General features: G+C 44.1%; 1 protein-coding gene across 2 annotated transcripts in view; it reads right to left on the reverse strand.

The window, feature by feature from the left end:
• Window positions 1-657: 657 nt before the first annotated feature.
• The window catches only part of GALNT10 (polypeptide N-acetylgalactosaminyltransferase 10), an 81,929-nt gene continuing 65,323 nt past the window's right edge, over window positions 658-17,263 (reverse strand). For both annotated transcript variants that reach the window (XM_086851268.1, XM_086851267.1), the window contains exons 8-12: window positions 12,406-12,513; window positions 10,435-10,656; window positions 9,051-9,167; window positions 7,206-7,355; window positions 658-6,485 (exon numbers count right to left, since the gene is read on the reverse strand). In XM_086851268.1, coding sequence (XP_086707394.1) covers window positions 6,318-6,485; window positions 7,206-7,355; window positions 9,051-9,167; window positions 10,435-10,656; window positions 12,406-12,513 — 765 coding nt within the window. In that variant the 3' untranslated portion in view covers window positions 658-6,317. The remainder of the gene's footprint in view (window positions 6,486-7,205; window positions 7,356-9,050; window positions 9,168-10,434; window positions 10,657-12,405; window positions 12,514-17,263) is intronic.

The following is a 17,263-nucleotide window of genomic DNA, read 5'->3' on the forward strand; positions in this document are numbered from 1 at the left end:
GGCCAAGAATCACAGCACAGTTTTCCCTGGGGATCATGCCTTGCTGGTCCCCCCAGAAACACTCCTTTTCCCACACACAGATTTTCACACATTTCATTGTCTCCGTCCCATCCATTTTCCCCCCACTCTTTTTCACCCAATGGAGCAAAGTAAAAAGGAGTATTGAGAAGGCCACTGAAGAGATGAAGTGGTGACAGCAGGAAGTAGAGGGTCCTAGTGGGAACATGAGCAATGCTGATACACTTGTGTTGGCTTGGGCTGAACCTGTGCTCCCCAGCAGGAGATCAGAACACAAACAAGGCCGTGAGCTGTTAAAGCCCTCCCATGCAAACCAAGGGGTGGGATGGATCTCCCAGCAGTCGCTCCCAAGGCAAACAGACAAAGAAGAGTCACAGCCGTCTTTTCTCTATTTCTGTGCTTCCCAGTGTGTTCTACCAAGGACAGTCCGTGCCTGCCATCCCTCAGGGGTGTCCTACCTGGGTACAAATCATCCACTACAGCTGTGGTTCCTTCAGGACTGCACCACTGGACATGGAGTGACAGGAAACCTGTCCTGGGGAAACACCATACCAGGACAGCTGAGCTTATTCTCACAAGGAGAAGAGAAATCAATCACTGGAGCAAAGCAGGCGGGGACAGTCATGTCTGCACACACAGTTTTCAGAAAACACATTAAAAATTTATTTTAAATATATTATAAAAGGAAGTCCATTCAACTTTAAAAACACTAGGCATTCTATCAATGATTCCCAATTTATGAAAGCTACTACATTAAAGTGCTACAAGTCCTTTACCACCCCCAGATATTAGGCTGTTGGTCCTAATACGCACAAAATAAATACACACTGATTCAAGAGGCACCATCCAGTTTTACAGAGAAAATGCATGCAGTACAAGGTACAGACAAACTTAGACCTAATCACCGAGATCCTAGAGAATGCATTTCAATACCAATTCCCTTCTCCACCCTAGAGGCTAAAGCTATTTGTTGCTGTTACCATAAGGGCTAAGGTTTCAGGCTGTTAGCTTGAGCAGTTTTTATCTTATTTTGTGGTTGAAGTTCACATTTGTTTGCTCACTACCTGGGATTAAGATTTTTCTCCTTGAGTTGAACTAGTATATTTAAAACCACATAGATCCAGTGGCTTTATATAAAACTCCCAAATCACTCACAACTGCTGGAATCATTGAAGCTTTTTGGGTCACACAGAAGCATCAAGAAAGCTCAAATGCAGTCAACTAAGGAGTGTACTAGCAGAGTCAAAAACAGACACAGGCTTTTTATTACGGTTTCCATGATCTGTCATTGCCTATTTCCATAAAGACTCTCCAAGCTAAAGCATGACACTACAAAGTAGAAATCAGAGCAGGAGGTGAGCTTGTTTTGGTTAAACTTCAAATTTATAATGTGAATAAATCAATCTGACTTATTAATGAGGAATATGAAATGAATTGACAAGTCTGTGTTGAATGCTGATGGCAATTTCAGATCTCATTTCCCATTCTCCACCCACTCCATCTCTCTCCACTTGAATCAGGTGAGGATCTGCAGCTTGGTTTAAAATCTGGACTCAGCACTCATTAGGTCAGAAAATAAAGCACTTAAAGGTGAATCCTACACAAGCTGGGAAATTGCAGCACACAGACTTTCCTTGCTTAAGATCAACTCACAGGCCATGGCAGCCGAGGAGCAGGACTCAGTGCTCCTGACTCCCAAGGCAGCTCCCCCCTTTGCTGTGTATCTTGTGAAACCACCCAGTGAATGCAAGAACCCCAGCAGCTGTGCAGGTGGAATGCAAGGTACACATGCACCACTTGGGCTGTTTCACACATGGCTTTACCAGGGCTCTTTTGACTGCAAGCGTGACAGGCTGACTGCCAGAGGCTGGCAGTTCTCCACAATCAATTCAAGTCCCTGTCTGTATCCTGAAAGACAATTTAGAATAAAATCTTCTCCCTTTTCACCTGGCAGTTCTGTGATTGCCCAGTCTGACTTTTAGGAGATGTCTCCCCTGGGTGATGTGAGCCAGCAGAGCTGCTGTCACAGCCCTGCAGCAGCCCCAGAGCACTGTCTCCTGCAATGCTGCTGGTGCCTGTTTGACTCTCAGGTCACTGATATCAGTGCAGCAGGGAAAAGGAAGGTTTGTTGACTGGAACACTTCAGTAGTAAAGGAAAGCAAAGCCCTGTGCCCAGACTGCTGTAAAACCAACAACGAGGAAAGTTAGTCTGAGAAATCGCTTTCTTGCTATTTCTGTATTAGAGTTTTAATACACTCTGTATTTCCTGTGTGAAAAAGTTTCCCAGTGATGGAAGGCATCGAATTCTTCTGAAAGACACTTCTGCTACAGATTTCATATGCTTTTGGGACTATTTTTGATTTGCATACTTAGAAAATAAAAATGCAGGATCCCACATGCCAGTGAAATCATGAGCCTTCACCATGAGATGGAACATCCAGCAGCTAACCAAGGCATCTTCCAGTGCAGCTGCAGCTGTTACAGCACACCCAGAGGAAGCTGCCAACCTTTCCAAGTCTTCCTATTAGGAGTGACAAACCTCCCCAGAGTCATTAACAATATCGATTTAACAGGGGGAACCCAAGAGCTTCTGAATTACTGTCGTTCACACAAATTTTGCACTGAAAATCAGACATTTTAAAAAAAAAACCCCACACACAAACACTGCAGGAGTCAAGCTTTCTCTTATATCCTTATCCCCCAACCCCAACCCCTCTCTCTTGTCCAGCAAGGCACTAGGAAATGGTTCAAGTTTAAGCATTTGCTGTACATTTACATTTAAAAAGGCACATCTTTATTTTAATGATGCTGTATTCCCCTTTCAGGAAGGCTCACACGTTCTTCTATTGTGGTTTGAAAAAGAAAATTAATTTCCTAGGTATAAGAAAAGACACCTTGCACACATGAGAGCCCCAAACCTATTTACTGTCTGTAGGCCTTAGAGATTAGCACCAGTATAGATCAACAGCTTCAAGAGCAAATCAAAGTATTTTTATGCAACACAACATACACCCTGTTGTCTGGGATTCTGATACTTAAAAGCAGCAAAACTTATGCAGCCACAAAGAGAGGGGTGTTTCAATACTTTGGGGGGAAAAAATATGAAAACATGTATTTGGCATTAGATAATCACCAGTATTTAATCTCCAGTCTTGACTTGCATGCAGATGTGAAGATTTGATTATGTATTCATGCTTTAGTGATTTTGCTTACAAATAACCAAAAGTAATTGGAATAATTAACTAGATTGCATCTTTAACTGAGCAAAGGCTCAGTTAAAGATGCAGATGATCAAATACAGCTTACATTTCTCAATCAGTGGATGGTTGGCTATATGAAGTCTATGCATTGGTCAACAAAGCTTCTAGGGTACTGCAAAGTATAACTGATGCAAATAATTAATAGCTCAAAGCCCAGTGAGCTAGTCAGAAGTGTACAGAATTGGTGAGGCTCTTACCACACTCAGATCCCAAACCTTCAGAAAAGAGATCAACCACGCTGAGATAGACCTGGTACAACCACTGACACTAAATCTCCAGGTTCTGTGTACTGGTAGTGGCTTGTCAAACAGGAATTGCCTCAACTATTGCCTAATCTGTTGGTGCAAGCTGCTAAGAGCTGACATTTCTCTCCAAATTAAGATCACCAAGTGGTAAAAGACCTGTTCATTGCTGCAGGTCTCTCTGAAGCAAGAATCCAGTCAGCCAAGCGAGGGCTCCCTTCACAAGGTGAGCCCAAGAACAAAGCAAGCCATGCAGTTTAGAAACAGAAGCTAATCCTCTCATTAGAAAACTAAGACACACAAAGCTGCAACCTGCAAGCAGAACAACCTACAGTCCATTTATAGAATATGCTGATTATGTCCCAGTTATAAAAAACTATCACTCTTCATGGACAAACAGCTTCTTTTTCCACAGGCATTAAAACATTCATAAAGACATCCAGTCAGGCCATCTAGTGGCTCCACAGTCAGCACTACTCGGCTAATGAGAGCATTAATAACTTAAGAAAAGCAGCAGTCAGACACAAAGCACTGGAAGGTGACTCTGTCTCCCACAGAAACACAAAGGGATCCTCATGACAGACATATTGCAGTAACTGAGAACATAAGATGTCAACTCTGCTTGAAACTAGTGTCACTTCCATCCAATACTGCTGCAGAACTGTCACAAGGGAAGTCTAGGGCTATTTTTCCTTTCTTCACCTCCAAAATCTTAGACATGAACATTTGGGAAGCCTGGTCCCAGCTGCAATGCAGTGCCCATGTTTCCTGTTCTCCATGACTGCATGGACCAGCTGAGTTGGCAGAAAAGGTCAGACATGGCCTCAGCTGTGATGATGAGAGAGGTGGAAACAATTCTGAGCCTCCTCCTCAATCCATCAGACTGGGGAGTTTGGGGGGCAGACAGCTGTGTCCTTGTTTGCTCCCAGCTGCCAGGCACAGCACTACATGGCCTCAAACACATCTGAAACATGGGACACAACCCTACAATTGGCAACAAAAGGGCTTCTTGCTTCTGGAGCTCTGCAGAGGGAGCCATCCTGCTCGTTTTGGGAGGGAAGCACCTCCTTGCCTTCACATGAAAGACATCCCAGAGCAGAGCTTCCCTGCCCCTCTGAGGAGGGCAATGTACTAACCATGCTCATCAAGCATCCCACAGGGGTCCCATCACCCCAGAGCTGGCTGCATGCTACCTACTCTTGCAACACCTGTGGGCAGCTAGGCAATCCAAGGAGCTGGGCAATTCCTGACAAAGGAATCCTGTTTACTAATTTACACAGCATCTGTTCACTGCTTCACCTTTCACAGCTTTTACCAGAAAATGCCACTGCTCCCTTCAGTACAAGATTAAGTCAGGAGAACTAGTAAATGTACTTTTGCAACAACTTCATTTTAAACCAGATTTTTTTTTAAATACTTGCTTCAGATAAACTTGAACCAATGGTCCTCTATTCATTCTTTAATGTCAGTACATTCCAGCTCCTGGGATTAGACAATCCTGGTTCATTGTGTGGCAGATCCCACAGCCAAACCTGAAGGGGTAACACCTTGCACTGCTCACTCACTGCACAAGGGATAGGATACCAGGAAAATGGGTCCATCAGTCCCACATCTCTGCTAAAGCAAACAGATTTCCAGTCACAGTAAACTGAACAGTGCTGTGGGTGCTGGGAAATGAGAAGAGATTAACAGCACGTTTCCACAAGGCTAGAACAACCACTGACCACAGGACTCGAGAAACTAAAGACTGATGAACAAATGGATAAAGACCAATGGCTAATCTCAGTCCTGATTTAATTATCCTGAATTAATCTGCTCACACCAACTGTAAATTAACTTAGCCTTCAAACCTCTAAAGGAAGAATGGAAATTGTCTTCACACAGTAGATTTAACTCTGAGAAATCCTGGAGATGTCTGTGCTAAAAAGGTTATAAGAAGCAAATTTGGAACCTGATATCCAAAGGCTTTTAGAATAAAGTCTTCACCTATAAGAACTGCAATTATTTAAAAACCCTCTGCTAATCTTTCACCTTGAATATTCAACAGTGAGTGACAAACTGACTGCAAAGTGAATGGACCAGAAACCCAGATTCCTCATGGCTAATAACAACAGTTATATTCCCAACACTTGGCTGCACTTCCACTAGAGCTCATTCCTTCATCAGAGCTATGATTTGGAAAGTAATAATACTCAACCTATTTGAAATGTATTTGGTTCAGGGCAAAAAAATATTCATTTCATATTACAAAAATGGGGTTTTGGTGTTTTGTTTTTTGTTTTTTTGTTTTTGATTGGAGGCTTAAATCTTGTCTTCAATATTTTACTTAAATGGAGTTTGGAAGATAAAGCACCTATGTGGGAATGCTTCAGTGCGTGGTATAGCAGCTACAAAAAGTCCTGCAGGGTCCTGGATAACAAAATCATTTAACACCAGACCCCAGTGGGAAATAAAACAAAAAAGGCAAAAAAAAACCCCCAAAAAACAAAACAAAGCAAAAAAAAAACCCACCAAAACAAGCCATTTGAAACACATTCAGACTCCTCTAAAAACAGAGTTTCTGTTCAGTCTTAGCACAGAAGTGGCTCTGGCAAAGCCTTTAAAATTCCACCATCCCCAGAAGAGAAGGATGCAGCATCTTCACAATAAAGACTGGCCTGCTAGTTAACCTTCTCCTGAGATTCTCCCTTTTACTTTCATTAAGTGTTTAAAAAAAAGTATTAAAAAAATTTTTTTGTAACCCTCCCCAGTAAAAACTATAATTGTAAAATATATATATATATTTTCTCTGAGTCTTTTAAAGATCAAGATTTCTGTTAAATTTTTCCAAGATGGTTGAGTTTGTGTGTTCAAATATCCACTGCTGTGTTGGAGATGAAGGATTGCAGCTATTCATAAAGATCTTTCGATCACTCTCACTGCAGTCCATACAGCTGCTGCTTACTGGGTGGTAGAGGGTCTTGTCCTGGAGGAGAGAAATTTGATGTGAGGTTGCTTAAGTGAACAAGAAAAGTTGTTTTAAAACCAACAGAAAGAAGTCTTAAAAACCAAGGTGAGCTATTATGCCACTTGGGTGTATCTGAAGTTGTTCCACACTTAACTGGTTGACAAGTGTCTGGGTTCATTCCCACCCCTTCCAACAGAATGGAATGCAGCCCAATCCTCACACCTGCACTGGGACTGTCTAAAGCTTCCCAGGGGCTCTCCAGGTTGGAATCTTTCTGCATCCCTCTTGGGCACCTGCCAGCAGATCGATAGGTCTAGGACAGGGCACGTAGACAAGAATTTACTTACCTGTGGCCCACAATAGCATTGCTTAGTAGGAGGATGAATAAATCCTTATCTGCTTTTGGCAGGACATTCCAGTGCTCAGAACAAACCAACTCTCAGAACACCTCTTTGCAAACACAAGGGCATTGCATCACCTCACTGTCAGCTGTGGGGACACTGCACAGAGAGTGTCCTCTGCTCAGCAGCCCTGGGGTCCTCACCCTTCTAACCAGTGGCACAGGGGAGTCACCTCCTTTTAATCAATGGTACAAGGACAATAAGCTGTCTGCAGATTCTCTTATTACAGCTACATGAAGAGAAGGAATAAACACGAGTGGTGACATTTTCAGGAAACGTAAGCGCCTCAGGCAATTTGACACCTTAGATGAGAATACGCCCACACACACAGACTCACTTTTCGGTATCTCCAGAGCTGGTTCCCCTTCATTCCATGACAGTCATAGAGGGTCACAGGGCTGCTGTGGGAAATGGCATCAAAACAAAACTTCTTGGTATGCTGAGGATCCCCTGGACGGATGTCCTCTCTCCAGCTGAAGGTGAATACCTGTCAGGACAAACAGGACCCTCACAATGGCTGGCACTGGGCATAATACTTTCACTGGCAGAATGCTGTTCCCTGTGCCCACAGGGTGGGGATGGCTTCAAGGAAAGGATAGTATCTTCTAGAAGAAAACTCCTCCCACCTCTGGGGACAGGGACTGCTGACCAGGGGACCCTGTACCAGCTGTCACACAGCATATGAAACAAGATTGAGCTGCTGCAGCCAGCCATGCTGGTCAGCCCGGGTACTAGAGCAGCCCTGGATGTCTCTGCAATGCAGACATACATCCAGGATTAAGTGAGCAGCTGACCAATTACAGCCCTTCCCAGCCAGCAGAAAAGCCAGAGAGCTCCAGCAGCTCGAGTTAACGCTGGCAGTGAACACCGGAGTCTGCACAGGCAGCCTGCAGTCACCTTGAGAAATTGTCCCACACTCCTGGGACAAGAGACCAGGAGCCACAGCTTCCCACCCCGCCCACACGAGTACAGGAAGGGCAAACACTTGGGCGTTTCTTCCTTCTACTGACCCTGCAATGAACTCTCAGCACTCTCAGGTGAAACGAGGGAGGGATAAGGGAAGAGTTTTAACTCCAGTAACTGAGCACACCTTATGCCTGGCAATGCAGTGCCCTGCTGGAAGGTTCTGAAAGGGCAGCAGTGGCCCATGAGGTTCTGCAGGGCTGCCAGCCAGCACACCTCCCTTTCAGTCCTTATCCTTAGCCAGGCTTTTCTGGAGGAACAGCTCTCCTCAGAGATCTCTCACGGGGCAGTCAGAAAGGCAAGTAATGATCAGGGTGCTGCTATTTGAAGCACTGTGGCCAAAAACTTTTGCACAAAGAAACTACTTTGTTCTTGGCTGTCTTTTAAATCCCTCTTGAGAGAGAAATTACCACAATCATTTAGGCTCAACGCTACTCAGAAACCGCATTCTCTTCCTAAACATAAGCCAAAACTAATTTTCAAGATCCTCCTGACACAACAGAGGCTTAGTTTTGGACTGTGTCTGAGTAAATTGGTTTTGTTTCTATTTTTCACGCATCAAATTGATATGCAACAACCCTCTGTCTCCCTACTACTGAAGCCATTCCCTGAAGAGTTATGCATGGCTCTGTAATAGAGGCATTGTTTTCTTGATCCTTTCTCAGCTCAGCTGCTACAGTTTAGACAAACTAATATTTTCCTCCCTTCTGTTACAATAAAGCTGTCGTTTCTGGCACCTCATATGTTGAGAGGGTGAATCTATAACCTGGCTGGTTTCATCTCTCCAGCATTGGTTGGGTGTTTATAATGCATTTGCCTCCTGTCAGGAGGATGATAGTGAACAGTTATTGAATGCTCCTGCAGGTTCATTAATATGCATGATGCTCCTCTATCACTTCTTTCAGCACAACCTTTGAAGTTAATATTCACTTTGTTACATATTACAGCTGCCATGTTACTGGTTTATTGTTTTGGCACACTGTTTTCTTGTCATTTCTTTTGTTCACTCTGAGAACTTCAAAGCAGAGGTAGAAGCTCTACAGACTGCCAGGCTCCAGACCGCCCTGTGCCACAAGCACAAGCCACATCCTGTACCAAAGTACAATCATCATGTGAGCCTTGGGGTGCACCTGACAGCTCTAAATGGCCTTCCTTCAACACTGGTCCTTGGAACTTCGCCCTCCCCAGATTTAGGGCCAATCATTTATCAGATTGTTACCTGCACATTGTTCCATGCTGCCTCTCCTCTGTCCTTCACACAGTTTTCCAGCCTCAGTGGGGATCCCAGGGCTCCATGTTTAGTATCCACACACAGTCCAGTTCCCACATTGCGTATCTGAAATAATTAATTAGTCACTGCATCTCCTACCAGGAAAGAAGGCTCAAATTATCTCAAATTGCAGTATTTGTATGAAGTTAGTTTTTAAGATTCCTCTCTTAGCTGTGAGTCTGAGCTGGCCAGTAACAGTTGGAAGAAAGCACAGAATTCAAAATGGGGCCCAGTTGTACCTCCAGCACACAGCAAAACTTAGCAGTGACAGGACTGCAGAGCCCACTGTGGGCTGGGCTGTCTCTGGTGGTGCCATTTTCCACATGTCTATACCTTATATATCCTCCCTTAAGTCTGTGCCAGTGTGAATATGCTATAGCAAATGTACAATGAATGTTGCTCTTCTGGATTCTTAAGTACTTTAGATTTGGGAGTTACTCTTGTGCTATAGTAAATTCTACATGAATCTTTTGTTCAATTGTTTAACTTAAGAGATTATATTTAACAGCTATTTAATTATTACTATAGATTAAATGCTGTTAAACTTTTAGGCTTAAACTGTTGAGTTCAGAGCGAAGTTTAGTAATGGGGTCCACTCTGAACCTTGTGACTCCATGGGAAGATCTCCCTTATTCTTTTTTATCCTTACCCTTTTCCATTCCCAGTCTTCACACAGGTAACTTTTGGTTGATTTCAATTTTAGGTTGATTGATTTTAGTTTGCTTTTTCTCTGTGTGCTTTAACCCTCTACAAAGTAGCAGTGTGAAGCTTACCAATAAACTTTGTCAGGCTTTCACTTTTATATTACACCTGCTTTTGTCAACACCTTTGCCAGTGATTCTTTAAGCAACCCAAAACACTCAGCCATGAGAGCTGTGTTTAACAACTCACAACCTCGCTCCTGGGGTGAGTCTATTCCCAGAACACAGCTGACTTTCAAAAATATGGATGGTTTTCTTGCCTTTCACATGGGAAAGCTAAGGACAAGAGTAGCTCAACACAGTTGTGGAACCCTTTGGAAATACAAGATTTCACTATTGCTCAGCTGCTGCCTCTCCCTAGTCCTCCCTCTGGCATATTCTGCTTTCTACTAAATACACAACATGCAGAACAAGCCAAGTCTCTATTCTCGTTGGAGCTGTGCACTAATAGAAGCAGCTGCCTGCTTTGATCAGGCCAGTGCAATGGTAGAGGAGTTTTAGATTTTGAAACATCAAGCAGATCTTTAAACACTTGCTCACACCTTACACACAGCAACTGAGGCACATAGGCAACCTTAAAAAACCAAACTGCAGCCTGTCTGCCCACTGCAGATGTCAGAGCACAAACTTGCCTCTCCCCAGGCAGCTGCTGGAGGCTCCACTGGTGGGTAGAACTTTGGCAAGTCCCAGGCGACCTCGTTCATGAACCACTTGAAGCTTTTGCAGTTGAGGTTGTTGCGGAGCTCCTTCTGAGCGGCGACGTCGCCCGCGGAGAGGTGCCGGTACTCAGGTCTGCGCTGGTAAATGAATTCCGCATATTCATCCATCCACACCTCAGCCACTCGCTTCAGGTTCTGTGGGGCAGAACGAGAGGGGAAACCACCTGAGAGTGCTGCACAAACCACCATTAGCATTCAGAGCAGCTCGCATGTTTTTGCTCAGAAAGGATTTTCATTCACATCCACTCTTTCTCTCCAGCTTCAGGACAAAGATTATTTTTATTACTCTGTAGTTCCAAGGGACTTTTAGAAAGATATTTTCAGTTGAGGTCAAAACAGAATCCTGGCACTTGGCCATTATATCTAGTTCCTTGTGGCTAAGAAAAACAACATTAATCAAAAGTTGTTTTTTTTCCTTTTTTTCTGTAAGGAAACTAGTCAGAACATGATGCTGGTAAATACCACTGGACATTCAAAGGTCTCTGACAAAAAGCTGCTTTCTTAAATCCTTCTTATTGCATCTTTTATATCCATCTAGGAATGGGATTTGCAGTACTCCCTTCTGAAAAGCTCCAGTTCACAATACTCTTTCTTAGCACTATTTTTCCATTTCCTTGGGTAAAACTCTGAGATACCTCAGGAATACTGAGCTTTCAGGTGATGACCCTTCAGAACAGAAGCAAAGGGTTTTACCTCGTGGCAGCAGCACATTTCATGTATTACTATAAAGCTTAATTCCCTGTGCACCTCCAAGACAGAAACAAACACCACCCACTCAAGACAACCTGCTTGTCACAGTGCCCTTGAGAGTGCTGGACCTTGGGCTGTTCTCTGGCAACATCAGGCACACTCTTGGTGCCCCTCAGTAATGTGCCATGTGCAGTTGGGACTCCTTGCATGAAGCTGCTCAGTCCAACAGTTAACACTTACTACCAGAAAAGTTAGGAAGAGTGAGCAGCGTGCTGATCCTGCCCCAAATGCAGCATGCACTCAACAGGAGCAGGTGTTTACCTCAAGATGTCTGTTAAGATGCCAAGAAACAGCCTTTCCTACCTCTCTGCCATCTCCTTCCAGCACTGTGGGAGTCCAGAAGAGCCAAATACTAAATCAAAAGAAATACAGCTCCCTCCTGATAGCACAGACAGAAGAGTGCTGTTGTTCTGACAGGTCATTGCTGGGCTGAGGAATAAATCCAAATCTATAACTGGGATGATGCCACTAACCTGGGAAGCATTGTAAGGCTCTGCAAGCCTTAAGATTTCAGAACAGCAGGGCATCTCTCTGAGGTTTTTAGTTTTGCAGCCTTCCTGCTCCTAGGATGTTTTTCTCCCACCAGAGGGCAATACAATCCCTCCTCAATTTAAAAATTAGCTAGAGAAACCCAGTGCAGGATAGACAAAATCTCTTTCTTCTTTGGGCTACACTAGATTAAGTAATAAGATGGCACGGAACATTCCATTGTGGAAAATTACAGCTTGCCCATTCAGTGGTCTGTGATGCTTGAAGTTGAGAGGTCTTTCAATCACCAAAACCAATCACCACGCTGAAGCCTGCTGCTCTTGGAAAGCACAGCTATAAAATGACTGAAGTATTATACAAATAAAGCCATATCTTGTTTTTATAGCCAGCGCCTGATCACAAAGTCCCTGCCCAGCACCCAGCAGTGGCTGATGTCTGGAGCATGGCAGCTGTTCACACACACATCTGCAGCTCTCTCCCTTTGTGCTACACATCCAGCACTGCAAAACTGCTCAGCTTGCACTCAACAAGTGCAAATTACAGACAAAAGCCCCTACATTTGTCTCCCATTGTGGGGTGAGAGTAGACAACAGCATGGCCATGTTGCAGTCAGACTCTTGTCGTGGGAATGTCACTGCCACTTACTCTTGCCAGGCTGACTCCTGTGGGAACCTTGTATGGAACATATTTCCTGTAGATATGACCAACTCTAGAGCAGGGGATGTCCTCCATGCGACCCCCACACATCCATACCTGTGGAACAGCGGAGAAACACGTTCAATTTTGGCTTAATGGAGGAAAATGAAAAAGAAAAGACTTCCAAGGAATAAAAAAAACTTAACCCAGATTTTTACATTAAAGTACAGTCTTCCCAAATCCCCTCCCTGCCTTAGTCCCAAATCCTATAACAACCCGCTTAGAGCCATGCAGCAAGCTTTGATTTAGCACAAGTGTTCTCAAGCCTTCTATACAGAAAAGAACAGGGAAAAAAATCCAAGCACTGAGAAAACAGCACACACCTTGCTTTAAACTGATATATGTTATTACAGCAACAGTAACCACAATAGTTAAACTGGGCTGCCATAAAAAGCCCTGGGTGTAGGTTGTGTAACGAGGCCGTAAAAGGGAGGCCATCTCCCTAGTACAGGTGGTCATGTGTTATGCAAAAGGCTCCAGGGAATTCATGAGCCTGTTCCAGTGCCAGAAATCAGAAGAAACTGCTACTTTTTCCCGTGGTTATCACTGCTCTTTTATGGTTTCATTGCTGACATTCATTCATTGCTTTTGCAGCCTTACAATTAAGTGGAAATTTCTGCCTGGTGAACACATAAATAGCTTTAAAAAAGCCCTCAGGAAGTCACTAGAACACACTGCTAGTTGGAGATGACTACCTTGATGGTTGGCTAATGTCTAGAACGGGCTCAAAAGCTTCCTTCCCCATCTGGGAGGATTTCATTTTGTGCCAGCACTCTGCAGCAACTTTCTTTTATTCTTTATTTAAAACATGGATGTAGTAATTTTGTCCAAGTGAAACAAAAGGAGACATTTTCTAAACCAGTCAATCTACCTCATTAGGTTTAAGAAATATTTCTGTGCTTCACAGAAATATCCAATCAATACTTAAATACCCTTTAGAATGCCAAACAAATGACTTTCTGAATTCCTGAAGCAAGGCACTGCCTTTGCCCTTCTGTTTGTCCCTGGATCCCATGGGAGTGCCCCAAAGGCTATGGATTTTGGGCAGGCTGGTGCAGTGCTCTTGATCTCCCCATTCACTGGGGCTAATTTGAGCCACCACAGTTCACTGTACAATGAGCTTAGTCAACAGCTTCACACATAGCAGGCAATTCCATTAATATTCTACAGCGACGATATTAAATACTTAGCTCGGAAGAGAAATATTTGGCCAAGGCTGCTGCATAATTATTAGCTCTGACACTAAAGTCCTCTGGAGTTTCAGCTCTGTCTGCTGGCCCTAATAATTACAGTCATTTGCTGACTGTGTATAACTTAATGGAGGTTGGTTACTCTCAGTTAGAGAAATATTTTTCACAGGCAACTTTCTAAAGTTCAAGGTACTTAATTACATTTCGTTATGGTGAGAGAGACAAGAAGAAAGTTGACAAACACTCCTACAGAATTTCATTCCTTTTGTCCCTTTTGTGTCCTGAGAGGCTGGTGCAGAAGAGATGAAAAAGCAACTAGCATTCAGTTTCTGTGAAGTTTCTGATGGAATTAGCAATACTTTTTATTCTGCAGTGACTGTGCTTTTGGCTGCTGAGGGCCAGAGCATGATTTCGCTGCTGGGAAATTAACAGGCTGAGAAAACAAGCATTTGGGCATGGTTTGTGTTTCTAGGAAGGCTGTGAGGGCTGCAGCAGATCTGGGAACCATAAAAACCTGCAGGAGCAGCAGCAGAAGCCCCGAGCTCAGTTGCAGACACACACAACAACCTGCACTACTCTGCACTGCACCCTGCAGTGAGAAGCCTGAGAGGTTCACAGCAGCTGCAATTTAGTGTAACACAAGCCTGGCTGCAAACACCAGCCCGTTTTCCTTGCTGCCTACCCACAGGATGCTGCCCCATCTCTAAGGAAAGGCTTTCAGCCAGGCCACCACAATTACTCTTCTCTGGAGCATGATGTCCCTGTGTAAGCTGAGCAGCAGAGCCCTGCAGTCAGTACAGCGGGAGAGGAGAGAGCTGTCCCTGTGCTGCAGAGCTGGAGAGGCAGCAGGAGTGGGAAGCTGGACAGAACTGATGGGCCAGGAGCTTGAAGCTGGTACAAGACTCCAGGCATAGAAGACAGCATTACACAAACACATGCAGTATGATCAGAGAAGCTGCTTAATTGAGCTGCTTAATAAGTAAAACCTAACATCAGTTTGACTTGCTCTTTTCCTGATCATGCTTTAAAATATTTACTTGCAAACTATGCTGCAATGTAGGCAATGGAAAGCTTCCTAATCCCTACCAGCAGAGGTAGGGACCTCTTAAGGCACTCTGCCACCTCTGTGCCTTTTTAACGTTGCCTTCTGCTGCAAGTGACAGTGTGGCACCCGCAGTACAAATCTAATTTTAAAGGCATGCTTTCCATTCATTCGTTGCTGCTTTGATTTATTTTATTAGTGAGCTGCTTTGTGTGGTGACAGAACTCATTACAACCTCCATAAAGACAATTACCAGTCCTTATCTATACAACTGGAAGAACGGGGAGAGGGAAAGAGCGTGATATGCATTGGTAAAACACAGCTAACAAAAGCATTAGAAAGCCAGAGCTAAAGGTCAGAGAATCTCATCCAGGGGTCTGTCAAAGAGTAAATGCAAGGGAAGCAAACCCAAAATAGCTGTGTGCTAGCTGAGGGAATGCTTCCACTCAGTTACTGATATTTGGTTGTTTTTAAACAAGAGTACAGTTCCCAGCACGACACACCAGAACGTACACTGCTAAAAATACCGTGCTGTCAGACAGCTGAAACGGTGCTGGGCTGTAGGGCAGCTCCTCATGCCTTCCCCACATCACTGACTGTCCCTTACTGTCTTCTCCTTCAGCCACAGGAGCCAGTTTCTTCTAGGTGTTTTACAGCTCGTGCCTCACTCCTCAGCTGACGTGACAGAAAACGTCAGAGCCTGAACTTGCAGCTGATTTTAAACAGCCATTTATGCCGTAAGAACAAGAATTAAAGCTGGTCAGGCAGACAGTGCTTCTTACAATAATCTAATCAGATCTCATCAAGAGAGAACAGGAAATTTCTCTTCTTCCTCAGGCACAATTTTGCCAATCTTCATTTTGGGCTTGGAATCCAGCAGCTGACAGATCTGCTAGAATGAAGAGAAAACCTGGCTACACTGAGGTCAACAGGCACACTGAGCAGATTTAGCTAAGGCCACAATCTCACCCTAATAATAAAAAACTACACAAGGGAAATAAAATAACACTGGTGATATTGCTTCCATCTTCCCAGCGACCTGGAGAGCTGTAACTCCATATTCATAAAGCGACTCCAGAGCCTTTGATTCAGTCAGTATGCTGTGAAAGCAGCAGATAATATGCCACCTATTCTCTACATGGGAATGTTACGCTGATCCAATTCCCTTTCTGCAATTTCAGAAAACAATGTCAGGTAAGACAGCTGAACCTCTCCTCTCAAACATACAATACAATGCTGCAGTTGGTGTGTGAACACAAATTATCTGGGTATACAAGGTTTATGGTTTCCAAAGACTGCACCATGATGAGCCAATGCTTCCCAAGAGAGGAAAAAACACAAAGGATAGTTAAGCCTTGAAAATAAAGCTGCTTCTGCAGGACACAACAGAAATGAAGACCATGGGATGGATCAACAGAGAGCAGCTGGCTAGTTGTGTAAGCACACACCGAAAGGGGGGAAGAAAAGGACACAGAGGGTAAGTCATGGGGGTTCTCTGCATAACAAAATAGGTGAGAGGATGAAAGCAAGGCAAATAACTCAGGAAAACTGTAATCCTCTATACTGGAAGCATCAGCTGTTCCTGCTGCTGGGTCTCGGTGCTCCCTGAGAGATTAAGGTAGCCCATGAGGCACTGGGATCTGTGTGTGCACAGCACCTTCTCACACACCACACACCAGTACAGCCCCTCCTCACTGTCTGGAGCATTTGAGAGTGATGACAGCACTTTCTAATAATCACATTTCATGGAGTGGAGGGGAGCACTTCCCTGCTGCTGCTTGGTGGGAGGCTGCTCAGGAACCTGAACCAAGAAGAGGGTGAACAGAGGCAAAAAATTCAAGTCAATGGTCTGAAACTGATCTGTGCGTCACCAGATAGGAAGGGAGAAAGAAGCCACCCTGTACTGCAGCTGAGAGCCTTAGAATTAAGCAGCATGTGCTGGTTAAAAAAAAAAAAAAACACAAAAAAAGCAGCAGAATGCCCAGCCTGTTCCAGTGTGGGCAAACGTGAGCTGCTGGAAAGTGGAGTGAGTATGTGCCTGGAATAAGCAGTGCAGGCTCACAATCAGCACTAACTTCGGCAACACAAGTAGAAATGCTGTCAGAAGGGATCCCTTGGCAGCTGCACCCGAACTACACACCTGCCAGAGCCCAGCAGCAAAATGGGAATCAGAAACATGCTGCTGGCATGGGACAAAGGAGAGGCAGGCATTAGGCATGTGAACAGAAGCTGTGCAGCATTTGGATTTACTGGAAAACATGTAACATGTTTTATGCTGTGGAAATCAGAAGTAGTCCATGCTGACAGTTTGGGAAAAGGATCTGGAAAAATGCAATGACCTACAATCACCAGGCTCTTTTCCTGTTGCTGAAGCAAGAACTGAAGACCACAAGTACTGACCGGTTCTTTTGTCTCCCTTCTAATTGTTCTTTTCAGGGCAACTATCAATTTGGCTTGTTTGCACTGAACCTTTGCATTTTGTGAAGGCTTTACAATCTCCAAATTACAAGGCAAATGTTTCTAAAACTGAAATGATTTATCACCTAGAGAGGGACATTCTGGAGTCTCATTCTTT

The sequence above is a fragment of the Cyanistes caeruleus genome, chromosome 15 (assembly GCF_971803275.1).
Source record: "Cyanistes caeruleus chromosome 15, bCyaCae1.hap1.1, whole genome shotgun sequence".
Classification (NCBI taxonomy): Eukaryota; Metazoa; Chordata; class Aves; order Passeriformes; family Paridae; genus Cyanistes; species Cyanistes caeruleus.